General features: G+C 37.0%; 1 protein-coding gene across 1 annotated transcript in view; it reads right to left on the reverse strand.

Moving 5' to 3' along the window:
• Window positions 1–20,450, reverse strand: part of LOC129425580 (uncharacterized) — a 51,310-nt gene that overhangs the window by 16,528 nt on the left and 14,332 nt on the right. Inside the window, exons 12-15 of the mRNA XM_073863873.1 lie at window positions 19,602–19,655; window positions 18,363–18,416; window positions 7,505–7,558; window positions 2,987–3,031 (exon numbers count right to left, since the gene is read on the reverse strand). Of these exons, the coding sequence (XP_073719974.1) occupies window positions 2,987–3,031; window positions 7,505–7,558; window positions 18,363–18,416; window positions 19,602–19,655 (207 nt within the window). The remainder of the gene's footprint in view (window positions 1–2,986; window positions 3,032–7,504; window positions 7,559–18,362; window positions 18,417–19,601; window positions 19,656–20,450) is intronic.

The following is a 20,450-nucleotide window of genomic DNA, read 5'->3' on the forward strand; positions in this document are numbered from 1 at the left end:
ATGACAGTATCAGTATTCAAGTCCACTTCATTAAATCTTGTGACAGGTCTTGGAACATAACAAAGACGGGTATTTGTAACTTTCGGTAAAGGACAATCAGCTTTCTTGTGCCCAGCCTGGCCACATGCATGACACACAATTATAGATTTACCTTTATACTGGTTACTTACTCCCTGCTGTTTTTTTCATGTCAACACCAGAATTACCATGGGGCATATCTGTATTTGAAGCTACATTACCTAGACCACCACTTAAATCATCGCCAGACTTACCGGATTGGAAGGTAGTGTATGTTCGCCGCGGTCTTGGTTGAAAGAATGATCGCCTTGCAGCCATGAAGGTCTCCGCCATTTCTGCTGCATGCCTTGAAGAAGAAGGATTGTTCTGCTTCACCCATACTCGAGTCTCTGGGTTAAGCAACTTAAGAAATTGCTCCAAAACAATCTGATCTCCTATCTGCTCTTTGGTTCGATTTCTGGGATCCATCCACTTTTCATACCACTCGTTCAACCTTACTTGTAACTCTCTTGGTGTTTCATCGTTTTGAACAGTGTATGATCTAAAACGCTGTCTGTATGTTTCTGAATTAATTTCAAACTTGTCCAATATGGCCTTTTTTACACAGTCATAATCCATGGAGTTATCAGAATCCATTGACACATAAGCAGCTCTTGCCTTCCCTGATAACAGTGGTAAAAGATGTAATACCCAGTCTTGACTTGGCCATCTGCATGTTTGTGCAATACGCTCGAAAGTCGTTAAATAGTGTTCTATATCCTCATCACTAGACCAAGGAAGCATTTTTGGAGAGAAACATGTCAGCGCCCCACCTTGTGATCCAGTAGAAACATCCTGAGCTGATGTTGATGTAGGTATATTATTTGCCGGCTGTATACCTAAATGAGTTGTCAATGTCGCGCTCCCGGAAGCATTTCCTATTGGAAAAGACGAATCTGTTGCTCCTCCCATTAACAGACGCTGTTGTTTATCCTGGTGTACTTCAGTCTGTAGGAGAGTAAACTGATGCTGTAAAATCCTCCACTTGCGTTCTTGACGCTCTGCTTCCTTCTCCAAACGCTCCTCTCTTTGCTCTTGTTTTTGCAGAAATGACTGTAGCACTGCCCAAAGAGGGCCTGGAACATCCTGCTGCAAATCATCATCCAAAGTTGTGCCTGCATCATGCGGTTGGTCCGCAGCCGCTATATCCACCCTGGGCCTAGCAGCATTAGAAGCATCTTTAGCTTGATCTTGTCTCTTGGGTGGCATAACGAGCTAAACAACTCTACAGTGCCATTAGTTTATATAAACATACAGCTGCTTTTAATCTCCATCCATGTCTCTAGTTGTACTGGCCTCCTAACGGCTTGGAAGCACCGCTGCCACCATATGTCAAGTAGAGAACGCTGAGAGGTAAGGAAAGAGCAGGAAGACTCAGTACAACTTGGTCGTGGAATAAGTGTGACCCAGGGTGATTTATTGAAGCAATGATGTCTCCAGTGATAAGTTCAAGAGCAAGACAACAAAGTTCTCAAAAAAAAACAATAAAAAAAATAAACAAACAAACAAAATGCTGATAGCAGCAAAACATGACCGGTGCTACAATATTGCTAGCAACACACTATACAGGCCTCATGTGTCTCTCAGCAGACTACCTTCCATAACACTGGCCCCACATAGTACTATCAACAGACTTTTATCAGCTTAATTCGCGCCAAACCCAATTGGATAAGTCCACCACAAAAGGGATAGCTAAACCAGCAATACACAGGATATTTCCCCCTTCCATATCATTATGGTGCACAACACTAAAATAAAACAAGCAATAAACATTTGTCCATCATATACACATCTCTAGAAAACCCTAGGACAAATATAACTAATTTATATAAACTGTCCTCCCCCCACCTTACAGATAATGGTATCGCCCTTTATAATAGACAACCGCATTTTAAACATTACTGATCCGCATTACTCTAATGATAGGGAAAGAGACAAAAACTCTTAAGATGAAACAAAAGAAATCATTGAATAAATGAATTAGAGTATGAATAAACACTCACAAACTGAACAACAATGACAGCTTATACAAACAATAACTCATCATCAGACCTAAATAATAACATAATAAATCAACACAAAACTTACAACCTGATAACTGGAGTGCAGCATATTCCTGTTATTCCCATAAAGCATGTCCCAAACCCCAACTTCATATTAATTAGTCACGTAAGAAAAGTCAGGAGGCGATGTGATGAGATGTAAACATAAACATGCGCTAAATCGCGCTCCGGTGATGACGTCATCAAATACTCGTCATCACAGTAACAAAAAAAATTTTATGGTCTAAAACGCGTCAATTCGCTTAGAGCGCCTTTAATCTTTGTAGGCTTCTTGAATGTGTTAGCATTTAGCCTAGCCCTTTTCATTCCTATGGCTCAAAAAAAGTTTTATTTTGTGCCACCATACTTACCCGTGTAACTACTGATGTAACAGTCTTTAAATAGAGGAAACATGGAAGTGTTTGGTGGCTAATAAATTCATCCCTGTTTGGATCCTAAGGAATGAATGGGGCTAGGCTAAATGCTAACACATTCACAACGTGCTGTGCAAAGATTAAGTGCACGCATTGAAAAAAGATAGGTATGTATTAATTTGTCTAAGTTAAGGTAAGAACATAGTAAAATATTGAAAAACTGTGATGTTTTCCTTTAATATTGACTGAATAAGGTCATGTCATAATTAGACTAAAACAGGTTTACCCACCAACATCTAAATTTATAGAGCATTGTGCAAGCTAATTTAAGGTAACAAAGTGATTAAATATTTAGCAAGAATGCACTGTAAGCCGCTGCAAATAAGAGCTCCTGCCAAATGCATCAATGTAAATGCAATTCACTTGCAAATAATTAAAGCCCAAGTCTCTGTTTTTCTGGTTAAACTCATGAACAACTTGTACATGTTACACACAATGTGCGAGAGTTCATACCTGTGGTCCGCTTGGCCCCGCCTCACCAGGAAGCCCACGGATACCCTAGAGAAGACAATATACGTCATCAGCATGGTTCACGTACGTTTTGATTGACAGGACAAGTGGAGTTAATGACCTTGTGCTGTATTCTGTAAACAAAGTGAGGTTCATGGCCCCATTGAAATGCCATCATTTATCATGTTCTTCTTCTCCAATTACTGTTATTACACCATTACCAAAATGCCACTCAATTAATCCTATGCTTTGGCAAAGCTATAGCTCAAATGGTAGCCTGCCAAGAACGAGACACAATTGACTTTCTGACATTCACACATTTTCGCTGTCTGTTTTTCTAGTCTACTAAATGACTTTAATTGAGATCCATTAAGGACTTCCTCCACACATCTGCTACCTCTGAGGGTCTATTAAGTGGCAGTGATACACCTCATATACTGTAATGCTAGAGGAAACTAAACTTTAAAGAGTGAAGAGTGGAGAAACTGTTCTTCGGGTTTAACTGTGTGACTTAAAATCAGATTGAAGATCATGTTTGTTGTTAATCTTTTAAGTTGATCTGTTACTGTGTCTATTCTGATCCTGAAAATGGAAAAAAATATTAACAGATTAGTGCTACCACTATTTTTTTTTCACAACGAAATATAAGAACCTAACGCCCCCATTCCTTCCTGCCAAAAATTGAATAATAACTTCCCACACCAAGTCTGATACCCTGATTAGGACCTAAAGAAATGCTACCAAAAACCAAAAAAACATCTACGCATGGGTGCAAAGTCTGATCGTTTTAGAGGCCATTTGTAGAAGAGGGTCCCGCATCAGAGCAGCTCTGCAACACACTAATCATTTCAACACCTGCTGCTGTTTGCCCAGATATTTACTGTAAAAAGTAAATGTGCTTTAGCGGCTTTCATTCTGAGAAACAGCGAACCGGATACACGTGGACTCATGTGTGAAAATCTCTATTCACAGGTTAATAAAGCACCTACAGCAGCTTGCTGAGAGACTTGCAGATGCGTGGAGGAAACATCAAGAGTCGTGTTTGATTCCAGCACCCCTACAGACTGATGAAACCAAGAGTTTAAAAAGACGAGAATAGTTGCACACCTTTGAAATGGAGACGCCTGTATATTACTCGGTGTTAATGAATAATTTGGCAGTGTGAGACCCCCATCGATTCATTTTCGGTTGAAGGCTCTTCTTTTAAGGCTGAGTTACATCAAAAAGCAAGAAACTTCTTTGAAGGGATTTAATTTGAGAGGTAACACACTGCAGAAATGTAAAATTGTAAATGTAATTACATGAAAGAGGAAAGATGTCAAACCTGATGAGGAAAATGAAGCAAGCATGAATTTACCACTTTAAAACCGAAAGATTAGTGGCAGGAAATTACTTAGTCAAACCTGCTTATTATCTGCGAAGAATAGTTATCAACTTTATAAAATAGAAATTAGTTATTTTACTACATGCTGTCATGTAGATATACATTCATCAATAAGTTAAAGGAACAGTTCGCAAAAAAATAATAATTTCAGTCAGAAGACGTTTCAAAAGATAATGCACGTCATGAGTCAAGGGCTGCTTTTATAAAACTTGATACTGTATTTGTCATTTTGTCATTCGTTCATAATGAAAATAGATACGTAAACAAATAAACTGTTTGCTTGTCGTGATTATTTAAGCTTCTCTGATGTTGCTAGCATATTCAAATATAAGGCTATTTAAAACGATCTTAGCATGTTTTATGCTAGCATGCAGTTTCCAGCGTGCTGTTGGCATGATTAGCAGTGTTAGCATTTTTCATTAAGATGCTAACATGTTTTAGTGTGACTTAAAGAGCAATTTTTGTCCGATTCACGATTTTACATTTCCTTTGGTGTGTAAGTGTGTATTAGTTCATGTTATAGATATACAAAAGGTACGAACCCCAAAGTAAATGCAAGTTTTCATTTCCAACGTAAATCTCTTTTCTTGGACTACAACAAACACACAAATTGTTGTTTACTTCCTGGGCCTGTTGACGTGGACACGCCGGTCATTATCATAATTCCTCCTGCTTCGGACTCACAGCCTGTAAGTTAACTCCTGTTAGCACTGCATTGTGAGCAAATCTTTCAAACATGGTAAGGAGCGTCTCATTTCTGGCTGATGTCAGAGGTGTTCAGGCCAATCACAACCTACAGATTAGCTGGCCAATCAGGGACCCAGAGCTTTTCAAATCAATAAGCTTTCTACAAAATCAGAGCGTTTGACGAAAGCAGGATATCTGCAGCTACAAAAATACGATATGTGGAAAATGTGAACACACACATGTAAACACGAAGTTGACTATAGAAAAAGTCATCACAAAAAGTGGCTATTTAATTTTTCAGATAGTGCCTCTAGTGTTGGAGTTATGAACAGTGTGACAACTGGCGTACTTCAAAATCATTTTGGGGGTCCATAGATAAAGTGCAAGTAAGTGTATATTGGTTCAGAATTACATAAGAGTATGTAATTGGTTATAGTATGGTTTTTTGTTGTTGTTGTTGTTTGCAGGGTTGAACTTGTTTTTTAGTGTGTATTACTTCATGGTCTACCATGACAAGTCACGACCTGACATGATGCAAAATGGCTGAATGCCACATTTAGCACCTTGTCAACCTACCATCTTTAGCATAGAAACTTTGATATCATATATGCTTGAGGCACTGAGGGGGGGCAATGGTTAATTTAGACTGCCAAGGAATGCATTGTTTTTTTCTGTAAGTATGTGGGTAACAATAACAAGAAAACCAAGCTTGTATATTGTGGTGTTTTGCTGCCAGTTTCTATAACAACACTGCTGCTTTTGCTTGATGTTAATTTGACATGCGTCTTGTATGTTAAAGGAACAGTATGTAGGATTGTGGCCAAAACTGGTATTGCAATCACAAAACTTGTGGCTAAAACTGGTACTGCAATTACACAACTGGTGGCCAATACACAAAATGACGACATAAACATCAGTTGAGGGATGCAACTCCACTTTTTAAATGACAATATCCTGGTCAGAACACTGTTGTCAGTGATATAAGTATTTGAAATGAAAATGATTTCTTAATGTCTAGTGACATATCAGGGCCATTTTATGATTAATTGATATACATTTCTTACATACTGTTCCTTTAAAATGCAATTACATAATCTTAACTGCGTTTATTCATCTAACTGTAAACCAAACAGAAAATCAGTTTTTCTCTCATTTCTTTATATATATAGTACCAAAGAAAGCTACAGTAGTAATGCTAACTGGTTATAGATGCTCCGACATTGAGATTTTAGATATAGCGTAACTATCAGTGGTGGCGGGTGACTTTCAAGGGCGCACGATGCGAAGCCCGTCAAAACATGTAGGTCTTTTTATCGCCATCTCTGCTTAAAACATAAAATTGCAGGTTACTTTTCATATCTTTACAAATGACATCAAACCGAAATTTCCCATAAAGTCATACCCTACAGCTTATATTTTAAATCATTAGTATAAGCTTACTGCAGAGAATATTGTTTTTAACTAAAAAAGTTATACAGATTGTAGCTTTCAGATTTAGCCATAATGCAAAAAAATGCCCCCATATTGATAAAACAAAACAATATATATTTTTTCCCAGCAGTACAGGATGTTTTGACATGAAACACCCAGCTGGTTTAAATGGCAGTTGTATGGTAAAGATGATTGGAGTGTAAGATGTTTTTCATGTTGACATGCTGGCTTTACTTGTGTCGGGTGTGATGTTTCATCCTGCCTGTAGATTTTAAAAATTGTGTGGTTGGTGCAGGACTTTATTTGAACTGGCAGTGACACACGCTCCTATTAAAAGAATATACTTGATTTTTTTCTTTTTTTTGTTGTTTGTTTCTTTAACACTTTTCAGTATGAAAATCCCCAAGGTGAAGCATGTTTGTTTAGAGAAAAACAGATAATAAACTTTTGTTTGAGATGCCACAGCTTAATAGTTTTCTTTTAAGTTTTCTTAATACATTTCTTGTTAAAGGGACACTGCACTTTTAAAAAAAAATATGCTAAGCAGATGAAAATAATCCTCTGCTATTGAAAGATACTAAGGGGACTATTTTCAGGCACTGCGTAATATCATTGCGCCTCCTGCAGCCATGTTATGGCAAAAGTCCTTGATTATTACGCCAGAATGACTGAGAGTATAGTTCCTAGTCATATCGGGCTAGAAAATCACAACTTTTAATTTTCCGTCGGCCTTAGTACACAATGTAACTACAAAAGAGTCAAGTTTTAAATAGAAAAAATATCAAAACTCTTTGGTTATTTTAGAGCACTATGCAAATGGTCTAATCGGATTCAAGAATTATGCTAAGATATGCTAAAAGTGCTAGCGCCAGACCCGGAGATCAGCTGAATGGATTCCATAACAGTAAAAATCAAATGTTTAACTCAGGGGAGCTGGAAAATGACCAATTTTCATAAAAAGTGGAATGTCCCTTTAAACATTTCAAACAAATTGAATATAAAAGGTAAAATTGACTCACTGGCACTCCTTGTGGTCCATCTGTACCTGGCAATCCAACATATCCTTTTTCTCCCTGAATTAGAGAAACAAGAAATAAGTTGATTGTTATTTTCAGATTTTAAACTGTTTAAAGCTGTGGAACTCAGCATTGCTTTTAAAAGTGCCTTCATGACATACTTCAAAGAAATAAAAATGCAAAGCACCATGAGGGGTTTGAAACAAGAAGCATATATTTCACAGTACAGTCAAGTATATGGAAAATAAGTGGCTTTGTGTTGTTTTGCTGTAGAGTACTTGGTCTCACTGGACACATAAAGTAAAGCAAAGAAAGCCAGCAAATTAGTAAATGAAACAATCCAAAATGTTTATTATTCCATCATAAAAAAACACTTTGTCCCATTTTCTTTGTACTCCTAGAATTTACACAATGCACAACACATTTTTATTGTAATTTGACTTTGTACAGTATTAAAACTAATCCAGACACATTTTACAAATATGCACTTCAGAATCTCATTCCAATTTGTAAATCATTAGAGGCAGAAATCATGTTTTTGTTCTTGTTTTTGAACCATTAGAGAAACTATAAATATGTTTGAAAAATTATCATCTAACATAAAATTAAACTAGCATGAAAATGAGCTCGTGTTATTCTCGGTTCTGTCTAAAAATGAGTTTAAATGTGCAGTATTAACTGTTATGAATCCATACAACAAATAAAGTCCTACAGCTTCATAATTGTAACATAATATTTTTAATATATATATATATATATTTTTGTAGTATTTTTATGTATTCTTGACTGATTATAAAAAACAATGTTTAGTTTGCTAATGTTTTCAGATTAACCTTATCAATATTCCCTTTTAAAAAATGTCATTAAATGTACACTATAAAAATGCACCATGAAGTTTAAACAACTTAGGTTTCCCGGACAGGGATTATCTTAAGACAGGACTAGGCCTTAGTTAAATTGGAATATTTAAGTCATTTTTAAAAGCATAATTTATAAACATGATATATTTTAACTCTTTCCCCGCCATCTTGTCAATTAAAAAAGTGTTCCTGATGAGGTTTTATGTTAATCTGTAATACCGCAATTATCCACTAGATGGCGGACTTACCCAATTTATAAAAAACTGAAGCAACAAAATTATTGACTAATTTTAAAATCTGTGTATGTTTTGATAATCGTTCTGAATCAAATACATTTTTTTAAAGAAAGAACACATTTTTTAGAAGAACATTTTCCTGGAAGGCATTGTGTAAAACTTTTGTGAAAATCACAAAAAAACTTTTTAAAAAAATGGCTGGTGGGGAATGAGTTAAGATGTGTCAGAGCAAGTTGTTTCAAGACAACACTTCACTGAAAAGTTAGTCTAGGCCTAAGCCCTGTCTGGAAACCCGCTCCTTAATTATGCAAGTCAGTTCAACCTACCTTTTTAAGATTTGACTTAAAAAATAGAAAAATAATTAAAAAATGTTTGACTTAATTTGTTAAGTTAAAATAACATAAAAATATATGTTGATATAATATGTTAGAGTGCACTTTCCAAACAAATGCTGTGATATTTTTAAGCCATAGTTGGGTCAAAAAGATGAATGATGAACCCAACCATTAGGTTATAAATGAATATGTTGGCTTGTTTTAGCACAGAATGCTAGGTTGTTTTAAACCTTGGTTGGGTCAGATATAAACATTTTATTAATTTAACACAATGGTTGGGTTTGTACTTTTTGACTTTTAACGTTAACCCAGCATTTTAAGAGGGTATTCCACACTATAAAATAATACATTTACACAAATCAGCTCTACCCAATGTTGGTAGTGGGTTGCAAAAATTGGGAACTTTATAGTAAAGATATTAAACTACTCAAATATAATAGCTTGAACAAGGATGCCGATCTGAATTCTCAGAAGGTTGAACAGTAATTGATGATCTTTTTAAAAAATAGATAATAGCTGGCTTAACCTAAAATGCATCAGAGACTTTCATTTCACCATGAAGAAGACTTTGAGCTGAGCCATTTTGCTATATCACAGGTGAAGGGGATTCAGGCATTATGTTCAAGTGTCTTGTACCCTTAAGCAAAGAAACACAAAGCATCATACTAACACTTTGTCAAGCAGTTTGAAAGGCTGACCAGGAGAAACTAGACTTTTGTAAAGAGTTTGTCCTTCCATGACACATAAAACATTTAAGCAAGCAAGTCTTTCATTATAGAGCACACCGAGTCTGTTGAAGAAACAACATAAATATGTACTGTTGTGGCACGTGTAACCGCTTTGAAACGGGCCTGACATCTGTATATGTGTTTGACTACACAGATGTCTTTTATAGTGTGCTAACAATCACAGCACAGATTTAGCATAATCCCGTCTGAATGTAAAACCAGCAATGTACAGTACAGTATGTCTGGTGGTAATCCAAGCAGAAGGACTAACCAAGAAACTGACAGTCATGTATTGAGCATGTACTGTAAAACGGTACAGAGCAAATCAGTTTTTGCCCCCGTTTGCCACTGAACCTGCATTAATGTGTTGGCACGTATGGTCGGGTTGCGATTTTGGCGCTTTCTTGTGGTCTTGTGAATAGTATGCCATACAGACCTGTTTGCCACTGAACCTGCATTAACGACGACTGGCCGTCCTTCAACGTGATGCCCAGCATATGCCTGACCAACGACCACCGGCAGAACTCGCTTAATTTCCTTATCCTTTTACATGTATATATAACTCCCAAGGGTTTTTCCCTCCTAGGACATTTTTTCCCCTGTAAAAAAGTCTGGGGGGTTTTCTCCTAGGGGGTTTTTCAACCCGGGGAGGCAGCCATCTTTGGCTTAATTTAGCACCCTATTCTATACGTTACATTAATAATACGCTCGCTAGCCGGAGCAAATTTTGCTGCTTATGCTATCTGTATTATTTTATGCTATCTGTCAGTTTTCTGTGCTTTTCACTGCTTCTATTAATGTAAAGCTGCTTTGAAACAATTACCAATTGTGAAAAGCGCTATATAAATAAAATTTAATTTAATTGAACTGTATAGCTATCATGTCTGTTGTCATGGTAACCTCTTCGGTTCAATGAATTGCTGTTCACAAATGTGACACTGGATCACAAAAAGTAGCATAGGTATATTTGTAGCAAAAACAAACTTTAAAAACAAACTTTCAAACACTCTGGCATGTTTACCTGCTAGTCTTCAATTGAACGTGTCTTACTGTAAACATGTTTTCAATAAAATATTTTGACCATGTTTATAAATGCCCTCCATTAAGTTATAAATAACCTGGAATACTGCAAATTTTCCTCCTCACAGCTGCCCATGATCCACCATTCACTTTGAACTTACACAAATGTCCTCTTTCTCATGTGTAAAGTCCTGTTTGTTTATTTTCTCCTTTTGCTAAATGCCTTGGCCAGTCGGTAATTTGGACACGGAATCGCTTCCTGTGTATTAATATTTCTGTGGTACAAAACGTTTAATTGCAATGTTTCATACATTGATTTTGGCCAATGACTTTGTTCCATTTAATAACACTGGTTGTCCAAAGAACCGCTGTAAAACTTAAAAAAAAACTATTTTCCAAAACAATGCATCCTGTGTCTTAACCTTCCTGATGTCCGAAACATTTAATTCCAAGAATTCATACATTGATGTCGGCCATTGATTTTGTTCCACTCCATAACACTGGTTGTCCAAAGAACCACTGTGAAACTTGGAAAAAAAAACTATTTTCCAAAACATTACTAAAAATATACTCCTATGTAAGTGAAACATTTGTGGCAGAAACAACGTTAGTTCAATCTGCAACTGGCTTTATGGTTTTAAGGTGTATTTTATTGACAAGTCAGTCATTCATCTATTTGTTCCTCACCTTTGATGTCTTTGCAGCTGTTTAAACACACACATCTCTGATTCTGACAACCATACAAGGTAGACTAAACACGTCTGTACATTTAATAAAGCCTTATTGTGTTGATTCTATAAAATATAGCTGTTTATGCCCCCCCCCTCGACCAATGAAGTAAGATGTATACACAGCTAAACCAATATATGCCTATGAGCTATGTGTTATAGCAAGCTGTCTTTACTCATGCAGAAAACAAGATGGGTGCTTCTCCCCATCATATAGTTCAAATGACTGGAGCATTATCTGATGTTTATCATTAAAGAGATGGTAATCATTTTGTTAGAGATGTCGTGAGCCTTTCATTTGCTGTATTTATTTGTTTTCTGACATGGTACCACTGAATTAAATTACAGTGATGATGTTGAGTCCTATGTTGAAATTAATGCAACTGCCCTACTGAAAAATCCAGCTAAAACCAGCATAAGCTGGTAGCTAGTTTTAGCTGGTTTTAGCTGGTTTAAGGTGGTTTACGCTGGTCCTCCCAGCCTGACAAAACTGGTCATGCTGGTGGGCCAGCTGGTATTCCAGCCTGACCAGCTAAGTCCAGCCAGACCAGCTTAAAATGTGACCAAAACACAGCTAGACCGGCAAAACCAGCTTCCTACACCGGCAAAACCAGCTAAAACCAAGCTAGAGACCAGCTAAAACCAGCTCACCAGCTTATGCTGGTCTTAGCTGGATTTTTCAGTAGGGTGGGCTGTGGATTATATTGTCTAGTGCACATAAAAAATGAAAATTTTAATTTTGGTTTTAGATTGTAGTGGTGAATTTTTATCACACTTTGACTAGGTCCAGACAAGAGTATTTGGCTTAAGCATTTCCTGGCAGAACAAAATCAAATGTTAGTGCAAGATGTGCTTTTTATGCTTGTTAACCATGAACTTGCCAGTCCTGACTTTACATATGCATTCAAATATTAATAGCTGATTGTGTAGGCTATATCTAATCCCAGTTTAACCAAGTGGCAAAAGTACAGTAACTATATATTGTATGAGATTGTGTCCATGAAGCTCTTGAGACCAGGCAGTTGGAGGAATTATCTTTATAGTATATATAAACCCAGTTAAATGCACACGTAGACATGTATACACTGTAGCCTTATTGTAAAACACTTCCACCCAATTGAGCACACATGTGGTTTATGCATTGCTAGTCTGGTCTAAGCATCATACTGTAGCAGTACTGAATATAAACATTTCAAAATAAATGTAAGAGCTTTGTCTAGTTGGCGAGGCATGGATCACATCCTAAACATTGGGGGGGGGGGCAAAATATTGAGAGCTATATGCATGCATATTAAAAATGTTTTTACTGTTTCTGTCCAATAAAACATGTCCCCCTCAGTGTCTATTGTGGTTACTGCCCTGATCTAAATACAGAGTAAAGTTAACCTTTTAGTTGTGAGTTTTGAATTTCATAACTTATGATCATAAACCATTTTTATTGCACGTGTGTAAAGGGGGAAGAGTGCAGCTACAGTAAGAACCGAACACTTCAAATTGATTCGATAGTCCACTTTAGACATTTTACTAACCATACGCTCTAAAAATGACTGAGTTATTTTGGACTGAAAACATGCTGGGTTGACCAAATTTGGGATAAAATAAACCAATGTTGGGTTGTTGTTATACAACCATTGATTATTTTAACCCAGCATGTGGGTTAAAACAACCCAGCATTGGGTCAATATTAACCCAGCAGCGTGTTTTGTCCAATATTTATCCAGCAAGGCTTAAAAATAACCCAGCCATTTTTAGAGTTTTTGTAAGTAAAAAGCAACTTTTTACAAGATATACTTTTTATCAATGTGCGTTCTCTGGGTTCGAACCATAGACTTTAAAAAAAGATGGACGTAATGTCCGTGACTTCACCCATAGGTTTCTGAAGATCATTTTTAGAGCCAATAGTAGGTGGTGCCTGCTGTCCCCATCTTGACCGTGCGTCACAGCCCATCACTCGCAGATATCCAAAAATGGGTAAATAAAAGCATCTGCCAATATGCATATATATTTATAATGTATAAAGGTGGACTATCAAAATAAAGTGTAACCCTGAGCACTTATAAAACTATATAGCCATCTGGATATACAGTAGACTGATATAGAATAAAGTTAAATATAAATATAACATTGATAATCTGTGCCTCTTTAGGTACATCGGTTGATTGGTTGCGAAAACGTTTATTGTAGTACGTATGCGCTTCATAATGTGCTATGCATCTCTCTTAAAGAAGCTGGTGAAATCATTGCTTGTTCTTTAATCACAAATATACGGTATACCTATTACAGACCTATTTGACTGTACTGCTTAAAACAATTGTCTAGTAGTGCATCTCTGAAATTGTCTATGGGTGTAGATATGAAGGATTTCATTAATCTGAATCATGGAAGTTTTTAATGTTTGGAAGACAGCTTTATGTACATGAGGGCTTAATTATAATAAAATGTATGTGACCTTAATATTTCTAACTTTTAAATGGTGAATATATTTGAAGGACAGGAAAGAAAGAGTCAGTAACTGTGTGCGAGGGGGTTATAGAAGTGCAAGACTATATGGGGTGTGTGTTGACGTGTGCAGTATGTGTGGTATATGATTTAAGTCTGAATGGGCCTGATATGTTTCTGAGAGGTAAAACCTCAGCAGTAAAACCAAAATGCCACATGAATGTAACCAGCAAAGACTGGTTATCTAGCAACACGAGCATCAAGTTTTACACAGAGGCTTTTGTGGTCTTGTAACAGTTCTGTAATCTGAAAATGGAAGGTTTTTGACCTAGTTTTGGGCTATCTACAAACTTCTTTTTTCATAGGGGCTTGTTTTAAGGAAATACACCACAACATGATTGTTAAAAATAAAAAAAGTGAGAAGTCCTTTGTCTGCAAGCCTGAAGTGTTAAGACAAACGTTATAGCAGAATGCTATTAAACTCATCCAGAATAAGACAATTTCGAAGTAGACTGTACAATAAAGACATTTGCAAGTAAAATTATGTTTTTATGCAACGCAGTCTCACACCCATGGCGTCAATACCTGACGACACTTGACCATGCGCCAACATGCCGACGCGGAGGGCACCCCCCCCGCGCCACCCCTCGACGAACTAGGGACCTCAACACTATGAGGTACGCGAAATTCTCTTTCCTATTTTCTTACCATTTTCTACCATTTTCGCGTCAGTTTAGGGTTAGATTTACATAATGACATCCCTACCCAAACCTATCCCTAACCCCAATGTCAGGTGACAACTGTTTAATTTCGCGTACCTCATAGTATTGAAGTCCCTAGTTCGTCAAAAAGTGACGCGAAAGGGGTACCCTCCGCGTCAACATATTGACGCATGGTCAAGTGTCGTCAAATACTGACGCCATGGGTGTGAGACTGTGTTGTTTTATGTTGTGTGACCTAATCAAACCGATGGCCTTTTGCTGTATTAACGCAATGCTCTAGTTGAGCTACAGGAACACTATTTAGGGTTTAACTAGATTTCGGAAACCACACACTAAACCACTCACTGCTAGATAAAACATACATTTGTGTAGTTGGATATTTGACTGAAACCCTGTTAGTTAGTGGAAATTGCTCATGTGACAACTAGCTGGTCTTCCACATATATAGCCTATAAAAAAGCTAGGGACACACATGAATATCCCAATGCAAACATTGAGAAATGATGTTTTATTAACGTAGATCGGGAGGTGCACGTCAAATAAACCACTTACTGTAAGTACTTCAAGCTGTCTATAATCAGTCATCAACAAATTCTCTAGTACCACCAGCTGTCCATAATCAGTAATCATCATATCTACCCAATCAGCACAAAGGCAAGCCATATATAGACGGTTTCAGCAGTAACAACATAAACAAGCGGCTGTCGCGGTCCACACGTAACTTCCGGTAAACTCCGCTAATATTAAATAACAACAAAGTACTTTAAACGTAGTTTATTTATATAACAAGCAAAAAAACAACAACACAGAGATTAGGAAACCAAAACATTTGTTATTTTCGACGAGGCATTTGTTCAAGAGCTCAGTTTAGCAACTAGTCAGACCATTAAAAAAAACGAAACTGGAAGTAAAGTTTGGATCCAGATGTGTATCACGTGCGTCCGATGAAACCGTCTATAAGTCACAGTTTAACTCTCCAAAGATCCTCTGCAGTCTTCAGAATCCCCCCACCACCCCGTCTCTCACTCACCTGGTTATTTCCTAAATCTGGGGGGATACTCTGCGTTCGGGCCCATTTCCGAGCTCAGAGCCCTCTCCCCGAACAGCACGCCAAATATGTTAACTAATTTAATCTATCCAACTTATTTGTAGGTGTGAACTCATGAAATATCTAAACTGTTTCAAAGAAGTTGTTTACAAAAATGAAAACATTCAAGACATCTGCCTGTACTTCATCTCTAGAGTATTTAGGTGGGTAGAAAGATGTGAAATTTTGCACACAGAAAATAAACAAGTGGCTTGAATTTTTTCCAATGAAATTTATGTAACTTGGCATCATCTAACAGAACCCAGAACTAATATTTAGGACCATTTGTGTGACCAAATGTGTTAACAGCGTCAGATATTTTAAGCAACAATTTCCTTTTTACGTAAGTCCTGTCCATCAAATGAAAAAAAAGGGAGTAAGTCAAAGGATATTATTGGGTTGCATGCCAGGACACACAGACTAAAAAGCTGACAACATTGACACTGACTCTATGTTTGGAGAATAGATGTGAGAAATCAATAGTGCAGATTTCACGTGAACAGCCAAAAACTACAGCTGGCACTATAAGCACAGACAAGCTGTCTAGCCAATGATGAATCTCTACCTGGGGTGAGCCCTGGGTGGAAATAAGTCTCATTCGATTTTAGTGATCTGAACGAAAACATTACACATTACATCATCACTACAACACCTACATCCCTGAAAGCCGCACCACATAGCAAAGCACATGCTAATGCATGTTACATAAATATAAAAAGGTTACAAAACATTAGGCTGTTTGCAAAAATGTTTTTGCAGAAATGTGGTAAGCCAAGTGCGTAGGATAAAAATTACAGCCCACGTGTTCCACGTGTTCACATGACTAATGCGTTAATTATTTACGTATTAACAGCTTTCCAGACAAAATTTTTTTACATATTCCTATTCATAAATATATATTTTTTTCACAAAAATACATTCACAATTCACAAAATATGTTAATTTATTTAATTTTCTGTAATCCACATCTTTAAAATGCATATGATTGCGAGGAACGGATTAAAATTCAGCCCTTTATCTAGCAATTTTAATCCCAGCTCTCAGCAGTGACCGTAAACGTCAAATCTCGCATTTGATTTCAAATATTGCACCTCAAGAAGCTTTTCGACACATTGCTTGTGTCGGCAGATATATCAACCGCTCATTGGCTCTTGTGTGTTACGTCACAGATTTGTGATATTTGCGTCTTTCAGTTGATGTACGAAGTTCTGCGTGAATGTCTCGATGACTAACTGTGGGTTTACACCAGATGCGAGTTCAACGATTTGCGCGAGTAGATTACATGCAAAGTCAATGCAAAGACGCGATCAGACGTGTCCTCGCATGGGCCGTGAAAACACGTGCTATTCGCCTCAACCGCATCTTCGCCCAAGTTGAAAATATTCAACTCCAGCGAAAATGACATGACATGAAGTTAAATCCCACGAGTAATCTAAAGCAGTGTTTCCCAACCCTGGTCCTCGGGCACCCCCTCCCAGAAAGTTTTAGATGTCTCCTTATTTAACACACCTGATTCGACTCATCAGCCTCCTTCTAAAATGGTAAACATGTGTCCCTAACAAGCTGATGAGTTAAATCAGGTGTGTTTAATATGGAGACATCTAAAACTTTCTGGGAGGGGGTGCCCGAGGACCAGGGTTGGGAAACACTGATCTAGAGCGAGCAACGTGATGCGATTGCACGCTTCGCGTATGGTGTAAACCCACAGTAAAATTTCACGTGCTGCTTTCACGCACGACACATTTCTTATACATATCTGAATGATACCATTTGAAGAACATGTTTTTTTTTCTCTCCAATGGGTGGGACTTGCAAAGTACACACCACAAGATGATGATTTCAGGCTGTGTCGTCTAATTTGCAAGACAGGATGATTTGTCTGGCCTAATTGGGATTGCAAAGCTTTACAGATGAAACATTGATCTGACCTTAATTTAGTGGGAAAATGATCCTGACATGTTTGAGTCAACAGTGATTGTTTTGACTTACTAACTCTAACTATATTTGACTTTACAAGAATGGCTGTCTGATTGGGTCCTGTAAACTACAACCCCAAATCAGAAAAAGTTGGGACACTGTAGAAATTGTGAGTAAAAAAGGAATGGAATAATTTACTAATCTCATAAACTTATATTTTATTTACAATAGAATATAGATAACATATCAAATGTTGAAAGTAAGACATTTTGAAATGTTATGCCAAATATTGGCTCATTTTGGATTTCATGAGAGCTACACATTCCAAAAAAAGTTGGGACAAGTTGCAATAAGAGGCCAGAAAATTGAAGCGATATTTGAGGAAACTGCATCTTTTGATATGGACCTATAGGTCTGGAATAAAAAATAATAATAATTTTTATTTATTTTTTTAAGTGTATAACTTGTGGAGCACAAAGTTTCCCGTAAAATAAGACAACTTTTATCAATTTATTCCAATTTATGTAGGTAGATGACTCTTTTTTAGGCATTCACAATTCTGCAAAAATTCTATTTAAAAGCGTAAGTAGTTAAGGAAATGAAATAAGTTTCAATACTGTCTATAACACAGAAAACCAACCCCTGCTGTGAACCAAGAGGCATAGTGTCTTTAAAAGAAATAAATACATGAGTTGGTCTTAAATTGCTATGTAACTGTCTGAAAATACAGGCATGTATTCTGTTTTACACTATTACACCTAATTAAAATACTTTTTAAAGTAGACTGACCTTTGGTCCCATGAAGCCAGGTGGTCCTTTACTGCCGGGGTTTCCAGATTCCCCCTGAAGGAAGAGAACAGTATTTTAGGTCCCATTGAAGAGACTTTTGGAGTTTAAATGTCATTGATGAGAGGAAGAAGTTAAGGAGCTATTTAATTGGTCTAATGAGCTAATCGAAGTGTTAGGATTTAACTAGCACCACCCTCGGTCATGCATACACAGCACTTGACACCAGATACGAAGGGTCATGGGAAATAATAGCAGTAATTCTATTGAACATTTCAGGAAATTTACAAAACTGTGTCACAAATACACTGGTCATGTTGGAATATTGAAGCTCTTCAATGGCAATGTTTACATGCACATCATTTGTCAATCTGACTGAATTTAATCTGATCAAAGGTTATGACAAATACAGTTTACATGCACCCTTAACATTGCAATCTGATGAAAATGTTTGTTTACATGTACAGTCTATATAATTCATACCGAACGTCTGCGCAAATGCACAGCCAGGGTTGCCAGATTTACATATCAAAGCATCCCAATGACTGTTCATAGCCCAAATACCAATCACTAATCAACAAAATCCTTTCATCTTTAACTCACAGAAAAAACTGTTGATGGAAACAGTTTAAACAGTAGCCAGATCTAAACTCGAAAAAGTAGAGGACTTGGCAACCCCACACTGCCGACAGCATCTCTTGTCGAGTTCACACTTTATCTCTGGATAAAAGTCAAAGCTAAGTTAGAGAAAGTTGTTCTTAAGAAGTTTTTAGATAAAGGTAATGAAAACATAATTTTCGAAAGGCACAGTGGTATTTTTACAGAATGTACAGCGCGTGACCCCACTACCTTAATAATGCATGTTGCCATTGCGTGTTTCTGTGACATGAATCATGTGATACGTAAATATGAAGTAAATATAAGACGTGTTAAAAATACTACGTTTCACGTTTACATGTGAACTTTTCTCCTGCTGATCGAATCAAAGATCAGACTACACCACCGCTTTCAATACAATCGAAACTTGCATCCAATCAACCTCAATCGTATTGATTAAGGTGTTTACATGGAGGCTTTTTAATACGATTGATCAGTACGATTACAAATGACACCGTTTTTGTTGTGTAGATAACTTAGTGAATCTATGAAAAGCTATTAAAGAACCTGTAGTCTATTCTAGTCACATGTCTGGCCTGCGGTAACAAGGGCACACAATCTTGGGCACATAATGTTTACTCTTACCTTTGGACCAGGCTCTCCGGGAGGTCCTTGTTCACCTTTCTTCCCGTCCTGTCCCTATTTAACCACACAAATTAAAGAGCTGTTAATCACCATGAAAAATGTGTTATAAGGCACTGCAAGAGTTCATATTAGTACCTCAGATGTACATATTGGTATCAAATGTAACATATCATGGAACATACTGTATTAGTTTTTTAAGGGTACTGCTTGGGACCAGGGGCAGAGCCAGGGTTTGTAAACATTGGGGGCTTAGCTCAAATTTAGGCGGTCTAGGAGGATGGCCCCCAGAGAGATTTTTTTCAGAATGTGGCGGATTCCCAGACAGGACTTAAGCCTAGTCCCAAACTAACTTAAATGTTGGTGTTGTCTTGATCGAAAACAACAAATTGTTTTAGTCCCTCCACTTGCTATCTGTATATTTTTCTTACATCAGTGCTTTAAGTGGGCCGGAACGGCTACTTTCAAATAGCCAGTATTTTGTTATTCTTGAACCCATAGACATGGTCTTGGTTTAATTTTAAAGTTTTTTATTCAAGGTCTTTCTATCTGAACAACTAGTTTTAGCATTTAATCATGTTAAAAATTGTACTCCCATATCTACCTTTTGTACATTTTATTTATGTTCAGTAGCTATTTCTAGCTAAAGCAAATCCACAAACTTATAAAAGGATTTATTATTTTTTACAAGGTCTTCTGTTGACTACTGAATATAAAACCCCTTCAATATAGGAGTCAATATATAAATAGCTATTTATTGTTATGTTTTTCTATGCAGGTCCAACCAACATCTGGTACAGTGACCATGCATAAAAGAAACCATTGACACATTCAGACCATACTGTTCACAGG

Source organism: Misgurnus anguillicaudatus, chromosome 25, assembly GCF_027580225.2.
Source record: "Misgurnus anguillicaudatus chromosome 25, ASM2758022v2, whole genome shotgun sequence".
Taxonomy (NCBI): domain Eukaryota; kingdom Metazoa; phylum Chordata; class Actinopteri; order Cypriniformes; family Cobitidae; genus Misgurnus; species Misgurnus anguillicaudatus.